Raw genomic sequence first — 16363 nt, 5'->3', positions numbered from 1 at the left:
TCTTGGGATGTAAGATAGTTGAATGCTAGCCTTGTATATATTTTCAAGCCTTAGAACCATTGGTTCTACTAGTTTTTGCAGCATTATGGGCATAATCCCGTCAGGACCTGCCGCTTTAAATGGTGCAAAACTGTTTATGGCATATTTGATTTTACTTTTGTCTACTATTTGGCTTCGATAGTCAGCTGCATTCAGCGGTGGTTCTGGTTGAACCCTCGTTGAAGGTTTTTGCTGGCTCCCGGGGAAGATGCGTTGTGATTAGTACCTCCAGAGACTCTTTTGCCGAGGAGGTCCAATCACTTCCCTCAGCCCTAATGTAGGCAGTGTTAATATGATCTTTGGATAGCATTTTACTCAGCCTAGCGGCTTCTCTGCAACTTTCTATCGATGTGCAGAAAGATTGCCATGAGTCCTTTTTAGCTTTCCTGACTGCTTTTTGGTTGGTAGCTTGATGATTTTTTTTTTGTGCTAGAATCACGTACTACAGATAACCATATTTCGGGCTCCAGCGAAATCGATTAGCCTCCACCCATTTGGTGATGTTTCATCGTGGAAGCTAATTTACCGACCGTTGGGCCACAGATACCTTCTTTGCGCACCCTGGCGTTAAATTCGCTAAGCACTACACTGTACGAAATGCTAAAAGGACCTACTCGACTCATTCCTTGTCCCTCGCACTATTTTGACGGAGGAGGTGTCATCCGTTATTTTTAGGAGGTTACCAACCAGCTGGGCATCGACACCTTCCCATTTAAGGACCGGACATTTTAGATGCATGCCCTTAAATCATAGTCCTTATTACGATTGCTGTGGTCGTTATGAAAAGGGAGCTTTCACCTCCGAAGCTGTTTTCTTGCTTTTCTTTTTTTTTACATGGCGGGTCCCAAACCCAGCGCACAACCCTGGTAAGGGATGGTACACCTTCTCACTATAGCTCACCTTCAAACGGATGTTCTTTGGCTATCCAGAGCGAAAGTCGTGAGCTTCTTAAGTTCGTTTCTGGTGTGAAGTGAATGGCAATCAGAGAACTTTTCTTCTACACATGACTCCATCCTTCCATTCAGTATTGGATAATATTCGATCGAATAGACCACGTTCAGCATGCAGTGAAGAAAATATAGCAGCCATGAAGACCGTGGATAGTAGATTCGAAATATTTCGAAGAGCTTTTGTGGAAAAGCTTTTAGCAAAGTTTGTTACCTGTTTTTTAGCTTTATACAAATACCACAATGAAACATCATAGTATTGTTACCAGCAAAATACTACATTGCTCATATGGTATTTTGCTGGTAATTGGTGACACACATATGGTATTTGTACCATATATGGTATTGTTACTACATGTCTGTCTCAGGTATTAGGGGTCTGTGAAAGTTTTTCCATTTTGTAACGTGCATTCACCAAATTCGCGCTTTTCAATAGACGTACGACGACCCATTAAGTTATATTCAAATTAAACTAAAAACCCACTAACTTTCAATGTGCAAATAATACTAAAATATTACCTAATGTACCATTAAAATCAAGTTTGCCTATTCTTATTAAACAGCATACTGATACGTAATAATTAACCTTTTATTATGTATTTGTTGTATTTACTATACTTAAAAAAAATTATTTAGAATGATTTTGTATGTGTTCGTAACCTACACTAATATTATAAAGAGGAAAAATTTGTACCTATTTTTGTTTGTTTGTAATGAATAGGCTCAAAAAGTACTGGGCCGATTTAAAAAATTCTTTCACCAATAGAATGCTACATTCTTCCAATTTGACAAAGGCTACATTTCATTTTGAAAAAATTAGGGATCCTTGGTAAAATTTGAACAATGTAACCGAAGGTGTAGAAAAATGAGTCTTAAAATGTCTTTCGTCGAATGCGCTTCCGAAACTATTAGCGATAGAACAAAATAATGTAGAACAATATTGAAAAACATCATAATGTCTACAAAAAACGCCGAGGTAGCATATGTCCAACTATTGTAGTTATGTTACTACAACAACTTTTTTCATTTTAAACATTAATTAAAATGCTAACCAAATCTAAACCATGCTATTTATGTGTTTATATTAATGTGTATTTCAACTCAGAGAATACAGTACAGCCAGTGGAAACACCGCCAGCAATAATATTAACATTGACGAGTTTTTTCTCAACTTTCGTCAGTGATCCGTTTACGAGAACGTTGCACTATTCGGAAATACCCTTATATTATACATGGAATGCATCGTCGAAGAAATAGTTTCGCAGAAAGCAAGGCCAACCAGTAGATTGAAATCCAGATGTGTTCTCAACTAATGCATTAGGACGAATTTACACAATCCACCCGAAAAACGACGTCTGCTTCTACCTTCGGTTGCTATTGATTAATGTACGCGGTTCAACTTTATTTGAGTTATTGCTTACTGTGAATGGTACGGTGTGTGCAAGTTTTGGAGAAGTAAGCCAGCAATTACAATTGCTGGAACACGTTAATCACTGGAATGAAAATGAAGTTCGCACACTTTTCGCGATAATCATTTCGACATATCAGCCTTCAAATCGGCGTCAATTATGGGATACGAACAAAAAGGACATTGCCGAAGACATTTTACATGGCCTTCGCTAAAAATTGGAAATGGTAGATTTTCGGTTTATACTTCCGGTGGTTCGATATCAATTCCATCTTCCCTTTGTCAATTCACGAAAGATGAACTCATCACAAATGTTCGGACATTACCGATGTTGTTGACTTAAACTGGAAGATTCAAAGTCAAATTCCGGGAGACTTGCGCTCATACAAATCGATCGATAGTCTTGACAATGAAGACGGCGCCGTGAATTATCCAGTGGTATTTCTAAATTCTTTGGACAGGCTTGGTATGCCACCGTACCATTTGCGTCTCAAAGTAGGATCGGTCGTTATTATATTTCGCAATCATCATGCCACGAAACTGCGTAATGGAACCCGACTGATTGTGAAACCAAAAAATGTTGTTTATCAAGCTGAGTTACATTGAAAATAAAAACAAAAATTAAATGATAAATTTAACATTCTTTTCATTTCAAAACACATAATTTCACGCAGGACAACGCCTGCGGGGTCAGCTAGTGTCAAATAATTTAGCTTTGAATATACATTTTACATTTTTTTAAAATAAATAAGATATGCAAATATTTCATGTTTTCTTTTAAATAAAGAGCACACAAAATAAGCTGTAAGCCACTGTAAGTCTATGTGAACAATCCCGCCACGATTCACATTTGGAACAAAATATCAAGCGTGTCGTTCGCCAGTCACTAGTCATAATGATCTAACGGGATGGTCTTTCGAATAGAAATTCCCATTAAATTTGAAATTTCTTTGTAACAGAGAACAATAAATATGTAAAGTTAATCAAAATGTCCCTAGAGTATTTTACTATTCCGATATATTAACTTTTTACAGGACACATTTTTATTCGTAGCAGAAACTTAAATTTAGTTTGTACTTTTTCACATTATACATTCATATGTACATATTAATTTCTAAGGGCTGGTTTAAAGAAGCGGTCGAGACTTCTTTGTTTATTTTCTTTTGTGTAATTTTCGTGAGCATATTAATAGGATGTGATATCTGATCTGCATCGTTATTGTATTCATACCACTTTATCAAGGTATTGATGCATTCAACTGCTTCCGAAAAACTTACTTTCTGTTGTTGCAAATTCCCCTTGATAACTGGTTCTTCAACTTTACTCTCAGACACTTCGAAATCTGCGTCATCTTCCATATTTTGATAGTAGTTCTGTCATCAACACCACACAGCTTGGACAACAACGATTGTACCTCCCAAAGTCGTCTGAATTTATTCAAAACTTTTCTGAGTTAGCATATTCCAATGGGTTTTCCAACCCTTTGAAGCTACGTGGGATGCGGATTTACCAATTATCAATGTTTTCAACTCTTGCGAAAAATCTGCGCTCGCACACCACATAAATGTGATTTTTCAGCATGTGCCGTCTTTGAGTAACTTTAATCTGATTTGCAAAGATTTTTTCTGCTTTGTTGACATTTTACAGTAACTATAAACAACTCAAAAGTTCAAACGCCCATGACAATGTATATACCGTGGCTCCATCGCATAATCGGACAGAAGTTTATCTAATATTAATGTGCTCCAAGCATAAAGATAAAAAAGCAGAATGTACTGTTTTTTGCTATTATTTGCACTTCATAATACAGTTTCTATCAGCAATAAAAAAAAACAACTATGATAACTGTAAATTTGAGTAGCAAAACATAAATATCTCAATTTTTTGCACTCAACGAATAATCGGACAAGTGAAAATAGCAATGCTAAATGTGCCGTTATTTTGTAAATGCGCACTTTACAATCACATTTTTTGGTCTTATTTAGTCATAAATTTTATTTAGTCACAGAAGAGTTTAGAATTTTGTGAATTATTTTTAAAATGGCTCCAAACGGAAAGCAAACTTCGCTCGAAATAAGGCAACTAATAGTGAAATTGAATGGTGAAGGTAAAACCGTCCGAGAAACCGCTGAATTGGTAGGAAGAAGCAAATCCACGGTCCATGATGTGATCAAGAGGTTCCATCATGAGTTCAGATTGGCTAATAGAAGCAGAGAAGGTCAAGGCAAGATATTATCTGTGCGAGAAGAGCGTTCTATAGTAAAGGAAGTCGCAAAACATCCTTTCAAAACGGCGAAAGAACTTAAAAATTCTTTTAAAAATCGAAGTGGAAAAGATGTCTGCCTAAATACTATTCGTAATACGTTACACAAATACGATTACCATTGTAGAGTTGCAAGAAAAAAACCTTTTATTAGCCATCAAAATAAAAACAAAAGGCTGAAATATGCTAGGGAGTATTTGTTAAAATCAGAAGACTTTTGGAATCAGGTAGTTTCACATTATTTCATCGCAAAATACATTTATTTTGATAGTTTTCCCTGTTTTTAGGTTTTATTCACTGATGAAAGCAAATTTAATTTGCATGGATCAGATGACAAAATGTTTGTGTGGCGTAAACCAAATGCCGAATTTGGTCATAAAAATACAAAAGCTACTGTGAAGCACGGAGGGGGCTTTGTTATGGTTTGGGGGGCATGTCAAGTGCTGGAGTAGGCAATTTGCATTTTATTGATGGTAAAATGGACAAATTTGGCTATCTCAATATTTTGATGGAAAATGAAGTTGGGTTTCGCGAACAATTTTGCTTTTTATCAAGACAACGACCCCAAGCACACATCGGGCGTTGCAAAGCTTTAGTTGATACACAACTGCCCTAAACTAATACAAACACCACCGCAGAGCCCTGACCTTAATATAATCGAGCATTTGTGGGAGGAATTAGCTAGAAGAGTGTATCAAAAAAAGTTTAACACGTTAGGTGAGCTAAAGGAGGCCTTATTACAGGCATGAAATTCCATAAAGCCGGAGGTTTGTCAAAATTTGGTAAAATGTGTTCCACAGCGCTGCTCTGGATAACAAGGGTTATGCAACTAAGTATTGACTCCTTTTGTTTTATATATTAAGTGGTTCTATTTTGTTTTGTCCGATTATTCGTTGAGCATAAAAAATTTAATTGTTTTAGTTTTTTTATTTAAATTGACAGCTTATATTTAAAAAAGTTACCTTTTCTTTATCACTTAAGCAGACGATAATATGAGGTATAAATAAAAGCGAAAAACAACACATTCTGCTTTTTTATTTTAATGTTTGGAGGACATTTATGTTAGAAAAATTCTTGTCCGATTATGCGATGGAGCCACTGTACATACCTCGCGACACCAACAACTTTTTGCATAGGAATTCGGGGAATACTTGTATTTCCTTAGAGCGGTACGTGGACGCTTAAAATCAGTCAACTTAGCTGAAGATTTAACTTTCTCGCTAGTTAACTTTTGTGCGATTCTACTCTACTTATTAAATCGAAAAAGTAAACAGTTTAAATAGTTAAAACTTTTAACTTCAAAGCCAAATATCACGAAAACTAAGTTTTACTCTATATTCACGAACCTGCTCTATCTGCCTATACCCATTTTATCCCCGATTATGCCTTTATAAGGCATCACCGATATATTTATAACCAGTTAATATGCCATTTAGACCACTTCCTCCCAATAAACCATAACTTGGATAACCTGCACTCTGGTTTCTCCAAAGGGGTAAATTTTAGAATAGCATTCGCCGATTTTGGGTATTTACGGATAGAGGGGGTCCTCCAGATTAAGAAAATATATATATACACTCAGTCCTTTTTTTACGCGATTTTTGGTTCTGCCACTAATCGCGTAAAAAAAAATCGCGTAAAAATGGTTAGTTTTCCAATATTGACTGACGAATTGGTTCCGAATATAAAAAATATCGCGTATAACAATATATACGCGCAAAAAAAATATTCAAAAACAATACAATAAGTTTCAAATTTCAGACTTATGATTTATTCATTCATAACAAAATAAAAAATACAAAACAAAAACCATATATAAAAGAGAAGAAAATAGAAAATAGGTAGATTTATTGAAAAAACCGTTGAATGCTGTTTAATCACTGTCATTATCCCTAGTGGAAATTATTCTTAGCCGCTTATTTTGAGGGCTGGCACTGATGTCACTAGAATTTGTATCAGAATCAATAGACTATAGATTGATGTTCTGATTGACTTAGCATCTCCGACTGAGTTTGCACCATAAATTCAGTTAATTTTGTTTGAATGCTTCTTTTTGGACCCAATAAATTCCGATGTAGTTCTTTATATCTTAACATGCATAGACTCGATTCTTTTTGAAAAATTCGTGCACGTTCGGCATCAGTATCATTTGCTACAAAATAATTTTCCAATTCTGCTGCAAGTTTAAGACCAAGCAAAAAACGAAAAAAGCAATCGCGTTAAAGTGAGAAATTCGCGTAAAAAAGGAATTTGCGCTGCAAAAATAACCGCGTTAAAGTGAAATAGCGTAAAAAGAGATCGCGTAAAAAAAGGACTGAGTGTATATATATTTGCCACTGACTTATGGTTTTTCAGATATTTGCGTTTAAATTTAAAAAATTCAACTATTTAAAGAGGGTGTTTCTCCCATTTATAATGAATTTTATAGTTATATTTTTAAGGATAATTTTTTTCATGCATTTGCGTTTTTTTTTATTTATTTTTATTGTTTTCAATCATTTGTGATATGGCATTACTTATTATTTGACAACACGGAACACTTATTGTATTGTGCGTGTAATAATATTTATGTAAAATATAAAATGCTTATTTTCAGCAAATATCTGACATATTAATAAAAAATACATATGTAGAAATATTGTAGTGAATTGTAAGTGTATAAAAAGTGCATAATACGGAAGAAAAACTAACCAAAAGTCGAGAAATTGCAAAATTAAATTTGCAAAATTTTCAACTTTAAATGCAAATATCTCGAAAACTATAAGTTTGCGGCGGCAATAATTATATATATTCTTAATCTGGAGCATCAGCACTATCCAACCATACCACTTTTAACCCTGAAATCGTGGGATGGTATACTAAAGCCGACCCAAAAATAACCCTCGGTTGGACCAACACCTGGGCGTGCTCAGTTCTTTTGCGTTGAACTCCCTTCTGCGTTTGCGGCCTTCGGGTGCGCTTCAAAAAAATAACCCTCGGTCAGACCAACACCCGGGCTTGCTCAGTTCTTTTTGCGTTGAACTCCTTTTTGGGTTGGCGGCCTTTGGCCGCGATGTTAAAAAAATAACCCGGGGCCCATTCAATACCGGGATTTATCAAGATAATGAGAATTCTGAAAGATTTTTACATTACTCATCACACGATAATGAATTTAGTTATGTCGTCATAGTCTTTCTTTTTTCTTATTTTTATTCCTTTACAACATATGACACAACAACTCACAATCTAGGGCAAATGGTCTTGCATATTTGCAATTGCAGGACATTTGCAACAGATTCTGAATTGCCCTATGGTAACACTAATTTTTTGCTTACAACAATTTTGTTATTTTATGAATAAATGGATTTTAACTAAAGTTTGATATGGAATTAAAGTTATTTTTGCACTATTTATTATAAAATAAATGAATAGAAACGAATTAGTGAAGTGTTAGTGGATATAAAAGTTAAAAATATACATAAGTGTAAAAGGTATTATAAATCTATGAAACACGCATTTTAAACAGTTGATTTTTTGAACTTTAAATCAGTGGTGCGCACGCCTCAATACTCTAATACATTTTTACTGTTTGCGCTGCACAAACATTGCTATAGATTTTCGTACGTACCTAGCGTACGTGTTCAGCCGCTTTCGTGTGCGTGTGATATTTTCGCAGTAGCAGAATTGGCACGATTCCGATTACTTTGGCGGAGGGGTAAAAAAACCGAATTTCCGTATAAATGGGGTATGTACGGATAGGGGAGCTTCTCCAGAGGAGGAATATCCAAAAATAATGTAAAATTTTCTAATATTTTATAAAATATTCACGATTAAAAGTTCACAAATTTGCACTAATAACACATGGTATTTCTCTATGTTTCACTAAATTTTTTCACATTTTTTACTTAGTATATTTAAATACACACTCTAAGCTTTGAAATAAGCTTACATTTCACTTTTATTTTGCTATATTTTACCTAAATTTATTAATTTAAAAATCACTTAGCACACTCATCGTTGAAAAGGTTGGATTGTTTACAATTATGAGGAAAACGAGCCTTGCCACATCTTAAACAGTAAATATGTAGGATTTTTAACAATTTTTCTTTGTTTGTTTTATCGCGTGATTCTTTTTTCTATATTAACCATAAAAAAATACTTTCTACATATGTATATGTGTAATACGTAATTTATGTGACTGAAGTACTTTCGCGAAGTACTCCTTTATGCATTGGCGGTCTTCGGCCGCGCTCTAAAAAAATAACCCTGGCCGAGCGAATACCCGGGGTGACTGAAGTAATATCGCGTAGTACTTCTTTCTGCGTTGGCGGCCATCGACCGCGCTCTAAAAAAATAACCCTGGCCGAGCGAATACCCGGGGTGACTGAAGTACTATCGCGTAGTACTCCTTTCTGCGTTGGCGGCCATCGGCCGCGCTCTAAAAAAAAATAACCCTGGCCGAGCGAATACCCGGGGTGACTGAAATACTTTGGCGTAGTACTCCTTTCTGCGTTAAAAATAAAAAAATATATATTCTTTTTGTTATAGTGGTGAAAGTGGTTATATTCTTTGGTTATTATGCACTCATATTCAAAAAAAATTTAAGTTTTCGTTATAAAATTGATAAATTTTGATTATTATTTCAGTCAGCGATTTCCATTTATATTTTATATAAAATGGTTATATTTTACGGTTATCATGCACTCATATTGAAACAAAATTTGAGTTTCGGATATAAAGTAGTTATATTTTTTGGTTATTATGCACTCGAACTCATATTTTAAATATAATAATACTAATATAACTACTTTAATCCAAAACTCAAATTTTGTTTCAATATGTATGCATGATAACCGTAAAATATAACCACTTTATATCCAAAACTCATATTTTAAATATAATAATATATATACCGTCACCTAAAATGCAAACCAATGTATCGTAAAAAATAAATGGAAATCGCTGACAGATATAATAACAAAAAAATATAACGACTTTATATCCAAAACTCAAATTTTGTTTCAATATGAGTGCATGATAACCAAAAAATGTAACCACTTTATATCCAATATTCAAACAAAATTTAAGTTTTCGTTATAAAATTTATACATTTTGGTATTAAATCTGTCAGCGATTTCAATTTATTTTTTATGATACATTGGTTTGTATATTAGGTGACGATATATATATTATTATATTTAAAATATGAGTTTTGGATATGAAGTGGTTACATTTTACGGTTATCATGCACTCATATTGAAACAAAATTTGAGTTTTCGTACTGTACTGTACTGTACACCTTACACTTTATTACGTAATATTATTATATAATATTACTTATACAAATGTATATAATATTATTATATAATATTACTAATACATGTATATAATATTACTTATTTGCTTAATAAATTTAAAAAAGAAAATATCCATATGCATGAATAGAGGAATTTTTGCGAAAAAGAGGAATTTCAGCGAATTGCCTTGTCATCACATGGCAGCGCTCCATTTCTTTGTAATTTTTGGTAAACAAATGAGGTTCAAACGAGCGTAAAATGTAATTTTTAAAATAAAGATTTTTAATTAAAAAACCTGCTAAAAGTGTAAAATGTGGATTTATTTAAAAGATTATAGTGTAATTTAATTAATTTGAAGAGAAAAATGTGAATAAAGTGGGTTTAACGTGGTGAAATAGCTTCTTGAAAAGTTCGAATTTTGCGAATTTTTGAACTTTAAGGTCGAATATCTCGTAAACTAAGCGTTTGCGGTACCTATAACCCCATATATTTTTTAATCAGGAGGACTTCCTCTTTCCAACGGTACCTTCAAATCGCGGCGCCAAAGAAATTGGATATGGGCCGCAGAATTATCAAACACGCGTGTTTGGATTTTTATTGCGTTGAGCGCCACTGCTTTAAATACAAATATCTCAAAAATCATAACTGGAGGACCTCCTCTATCCATACATACCCATTTTAATCCCGAAATCGGGGGATGCTATTCTAAATCGCAGCCTTCTAAAGTCAAATACTGAGTCAAACTAAACAATTTCGATTTATAATTTATGTATTAAAGCTATTAGAATACGCAATTCCAATTTCTGTAACTTCAATATAAGTACATGTATGCAGAAGCTTGATTGTTCCTTGATACAAATCATCTTCAATGAGTACTTCATGAAAAGCCAAAATGCTGTATCCTATAACATTTTACAAAGGTCAGACATATACATATATTCCTGAATATTCTAAGTACTTTGTAAATATAAAAGCACGTACCATGGACAGATTCCAAATTCGTTGCAATGACTTCATTATCATCTTAAGTAATTATATTTTTCACTACAATAAGGTTATAAATAAAAAAAACTTTCATCTAACACGATGTACCGACAAGCAATAACTCTTGTCAAGCCAACGCCGTGCATACTGCCATTGAAGTCGATTCATTATAAGTATGTATATGTCGTTATTTATATGTACATTAATTTTAGAATATCGACCCCAAAATTCAAGGTTAAAAAGGGAACGTACGGAGAGTTTAGTGTGTGGTTCTCCAATTTAGAATACGTTTAACGCTAGATTTATAACTTTTATATTCAAAATATTAAACAAAACTCCAAGTAAAGATATCATAATTGTTGATAAACAAATCTTTCAGTATTTCACTTCTCATAAGAACCTTCGGCGTTTGATGGACCAGGGCTACTTTTTGATGTGAAACATCTATAGGCGCTGGTAAACATGATTGTCGCCGTGGCGATCGCCACGCTATATTACGTAGTGTCTATACGTAGTCTATATGAAGCATACATATACATACATATATGTATATTTTTCCGCGGCTGGCAAAAATCTGTGTCGATATGTATGCAAGCTCATACATAAACATACATATTTACGCTGGCTTGTTTGAGAGGCTGTTACAGCCACGGTAGAGGAGGAGTAAGGTCACTATCAGCTGATGTTACGTAAACAAAGGCACAGCTGAGAGGTGCCACTGTAGAAACGTCAAGTGTAGTCCGGGGTTGAGTTTCTATTGGAATCCAAGATGGCCGACTTTTAACCGGAAAATGGTTGCATTGTGTTATTTTCTTAAAATTTATGGAAAAGTTGTCCCAAAAATATTGGTTATATATAAAAGTTTAATATATTTTCAAAAGAAAATCGTTTTATTTTAATATATATTCTTAAATATGAGAACAATATGAGCTAATACATGAAAAATTAAGTTTTTTATTTATGCCTCTTTTTAACTGTGGTAAGTTAATAAATGTTCACCACAGAAAAATGTTACGAACAAATAAGCAACCATGCCGATTAGTGGGGTCCAGATTATACTCATTCACAGCCTTATTTACATTTTTGCCATCGTAACGAAGGTTTTTGCAAGGCGATTTGGTTGAGTTTATTTCATGGTTAAATGCTTTACGATGGTTTATTTAGTTATTTGAATCTGGAAGAAGTGTGCAAATTTCCCTTGAGACGATAAATAACAGATCGGGTTGGGATTTTATTCCAATAAAAGTACGGAATAACTAAACATGGCCTCGTTAATACTGCTGCGTAATGGGTCAGGCGCTGTTCCAATTTTATGATTTAAGAGATGTAAAAGCGATACGCGATGCTGTGAAGTACTCAAATGTATTTATGAACTTAGTTGGTCGTGAATTCGAGGCAAAATTTTAAATTCAATGACGTGCTTGTGGAAGGTGCACGTCGCATTGCTAGGTAAGCTAAAATTAAACTTTATTTCAAAAGATTTACCATGTAATTTTTATTTTTTTTTATAGAATCAGCAAAGAAGCTGGTGTAGAACGTGGAAGTAACTTTTAGAAAGGGTGGAAGTAACTTTTTGAAGAGCAAATACTCCGGTGAGCACATTCGGATGTTGTACGAGCTATTGTCAATTGCACTTAGGATCCCGATACTTTCTAATATGCTAAACACCCACCTTGCAGACCAAAGCGTTACCAGTTGAGCGAATTAATTGACTGGTTTCATCGTGTTATGCGCAATAATGAAAAATGGTGGGGATACCGTCGTTAAGACATGCGTTGCGATTCTACCTTCTTATTGAAAACCAAGTTCACTGAGCTTATCTGTCCTGGACAACCTATTGGTGAGCTACATACGGAACGTATCGATCGCGAATGTATTACCGATGTCGTTCCCTCCGACATACCGTGGTTGAAGAATTTTGGTGTACAATTGGCCTCCATGGAAGAGTAAGTACCATGGGAATTGTGGCCATATCGTGCTGCGCAATATTATGATGCCGAATTGGGAGAGTGGGGGGAACCAGTTCCACCAAAACCGATAGAACATCGGGAAGAACTACGCTAATAATTAACAACACTCATCAAATGAAAGTTGGCAGCGTTGGTGACCAAGCAGCGATTTGAAAAAGAAACATTTGCATCTACGCGAATTACAATTCGTCTTAAAATCTAGTGAATTATGGTCGATTATGAATGGTGTGGAAGTTGATATTTAAACTTAAAAAAACAAATAAATGTAATTTGGCTAATAATGAAGTGCTATTAAGGAATTTGAGTTGTATTTTTAATTGGGCCAAACAAGTTATTATCGATTTGAATAATTTCAAACGGAATATATTTCGAACAATCATTTATTTTTTTAAATACTATGCCAGTATTGCTACTGAGCATGGCAAAATAGTGTTGCGTAAGCTAATTTAAACTACTTTTTACTACTATATAGATATTGCAAATTCAAAAAATAATTTCTTTAAGAATCCTTTTTATTTAAAAAGTTAGCTTAGAACTAAAAAATAATGTGGTAAATCTTTTAGGATAATCAAATACTCCATTTGGGAACGAGTAGGATTCCTGATCGCCGGCATATAGCTAAATTCTGACATATAAAACGTGTATGTAGTTTGTGATTACAAAAATTTATACTTAAAATTCAGAAAACATGGCTATTATAATTATCTCTTGATTTATCTTACAGTAAAAAATTGTGTTTTACTGTTCAGACGAATTATTATGATATGTAATAGCAAATTTTTCCACAATAGTTATCTCTTTTGGTACAGTCATTATCAAAAATTATTTTCAATTTGTCCATGAATAAATTAACTACAACGCTTAAAAATATATAGCATATTTATTTATATCAAGAAGATATAATTAAATCTTTTGATAACAGCATTAAACTTCATTCTATAACAAAAATTGAAAATAGTATAATTTTTTTTATAATTTTATATTATAGCATTTTCGCTTTCTGCAACCCGTTTTGACCTCTCGCCACCCTTATTCACCAGAGGTGGCCATGATGTTTTATTGTGAACGTACACTTGAGGGGTAGGTTAAGGACTGTGAATGGCTCTTTTTTCTATTGTGAATAGGACTTTCCCTACTCCTCTATACCATGGTTACAGCGGCAAGGGAAGCAGTGGCAATTGCGCGACCGCTTGGTCTTTTAATATGCCATCAAACATATAATGCCCAGCAAATAAATATGTAAATATGTATATAACTTATTAAACCTACATTAATTAAATACTTAGGTACTAATGCATGCAGAATTGAACATTTTCGGTGTTAAATGAGAAACATAATGCTACATAATTTCAATGTAAAGAAATGTACGCCTACAGATTCGTTTATTTTCTATGCGCAACCGACTCGGCATATAATTTATATATGTTCGGTATATATTTGGCTAAATAGAGAAGGTACCATCTTCTATAAGAGTGTACAGCTGCTGGCGTATGCCGATGATATCGATATCATCGGCCTCAACACCCGCGCCGTTAGTTCTGCTTTCTCCAGGCTGGACAAGGAAGCTCAGAAAATGGGTCTGGCAGTGAACGAGGGCAAAACGAAATATCTCCTGTCATCAAACAAACAGTCGTCGCATTCGCGACTTGGCTCTCAAGTCACTGTTGACAGTCATAACTTTGAAGTCGTAGATAATTTCGTCTATCTTGGAACCAGCGTAAACACCACCAACAATGTCAGCCTAGAAATCCAACGCAGGATAACTCTTGCCAACAGGTGCCACTTCGGACTGAGTAGGCAATTGAGAAGCAAAGTCCTCTCTCGACGAACAAACACCAAACTCTATAAGTCGCTCATAATTCCCGTCCTGCTATATGGTGCAGAGGCTTGGGCGATGACAACAACCGATGAGTCGACGTTACGAGTTTTCGAGAGAAAAATTCTGCGAAAGATTTATGGTCCTTTGCGTATTGGCCACGGCGAATATCGCATTTGATGGAACGATGAGCTGTATGAAATATACGACTACATTGACATAGTTCAGCGAATTAAAAGACAGCGGCTACGCTGGTTAGGTCATGTTGTCCGGATGGATGAAAACACTCCAGCTCTGAAAGTATTCGACGCAGTACCCGCGGGGGGAAGCAGAGGAAGAGGAAGACCTCCACTCCGTTGGAAGGACCAAGTGGAGAAGGACCTGGCTTCGCTTGGAATATCCAATTGGCGCCACGTAGCGAAAAGAAGAAACGACTGGCGCGCTGTTGTTAACTCGGCTATAATCGCGTAAGCGGTGTCTACGCCAATTAAGAAGAGATATATTTGGTATCAAAGCATATTCTTAGTATATAAGTATGTATTAAGGTGGGCCAAAAAAGTTTTTATTTTTTTTTTCTTAGTTACCATGAAAATCACATCCGACATGACTAAAAACAAGTTCTGGTAAAACCTGAGCTCTTAATATTAATATTAAGAGGTGCCTCATCGACATTTTAGATTTCCCATATAAATAACACAGGAAATTTTGTTTTTTTGTTTGGATTTTTAATGTACATAAACAAATAATTGGTAAGCGATAATCAACATTTATTGTTATAGGAAATTTACCGATCTACAAAAAAGGTCTAGAACATTTTTTGACTGAGTCAACTCATTCAAAGTTATTTGTAGTTAAAGTCCAACAAAAAATTATAAAAAATGATTTCCACAATTTTTCATCTTATATTACAAATTGATGGCTAATAAAAATAACCAGTCATATTTTTCGTAAAACTTATCGAGTGTTTAGCAATGTAACCATAGAATTTTCACAAAATATCGATAATCGTTTAAAAAAATTAATTTTTTAAGTACTTAATTTAAACAAAAACTTTGAACTATTCTCTGTGTGAGTGATGACTTAGAAACATTAATCGTTGCCTGAAGAAATAATGTGTCCTATTTGCTCGTGACTCGCAGGAAATGTAAATAACTCAAAGCCATTTTTCAGTAATTTTTCGATTGCAACACAACTTTTTATTTCATATCTCTTACATATTGATTATTTCAAAATTAAACTAAAGTCTTTTTCTTACAATCGGGAAATTTTTGTCGGTGATTTTTAACAACTTGCAATAAATATTGCAATTGTTCTTCATTTTTAGAAGGACATTTGTTGTACTCCTCTATCAAAGCAAAACCTCTTTCTGCTACATCATTGACCACGCTGAGAAGCTTAAAAAATGTCTGATTCTTTTTATAGCTTTCATCATGTGACCAAGATTCCACATTTTTGTCAATGCAGTCAGTAGGTGAATCGAATGTTTGAAATATAGTCATTGACTTTTTCGAAATAAAGTCAATCAGATCAACTGATAAGAATTGGTCTGAATTTCCTGGCTCAATTTAAAATCTTTTTTTTTGGATCAGTGTTTATATCTTTTTTATTCAAAGCCTGAATCATTTTTTGTTTTATGGGTAGAGGCACATTATCATCAAAA

The 16363-nt window shown here is 34.3% G+C and overlaps 1 protein-coding gene and 1 pseudogene across 3 annotated transcripts in view; one reads left to right on the top strand and one right to left on the bottom strand.

Annotated features, from left to right (window-relative positions):
* The window catches only part of LOC120781686 (ATP-dependent Clp protease proteolytic subunit), a 114781-nt gene extending 103738 nt beyond the window's left edge, over positions 1 to 11043 (bottom strand). For all 3 annotated transcript variants that reach the window (XR_005706133.1, XM_040113903.1, XM_040113904.1), the window contains exon 1: positions 10915 to 11043. Coding sequence is in view for 2 of the 3 variants with exons in the window: in XM_040113903.1 (XP_039969837.1) it covers positions 10915 to 10956 (42 nt within the window). In the remaining variant the exon portion in view is untranslated. The remainder of the gene's footprint in view (positions 1 to 10914) is intronic.
* Positions 11044 to 11858: 815 nt separating this feature from the next.
* LOC120781689 lies at positions 11859 to 13186 on the top strand (annotated as a pseudogene).
* The last annotated feature ends 3177 nt before the right edge of the window (positions 13187 to 16363 follow it).

The sequence above is a fragment of the Bactrocera tryoni genome, unplaced genomic scaffold, assembly GCF_016617805.1.
Source record: "Bactrocera tryoni isolate S06 unplaced genomic scaffold, CSIRO_BtryS06_freeze2 scaffold_7, whole genome shotgun sequence".
NCBI classification, from domain to species: domain Eukaryota; kingdom Metazoa; phylum Arthropoda; class Insecta; order Diptera; family Tephritidae; genus Bactrocera; species Bactrocera tryoni.
This window is presented reverse-complemented; position numbering and strand designations above follow the sequence as displayed.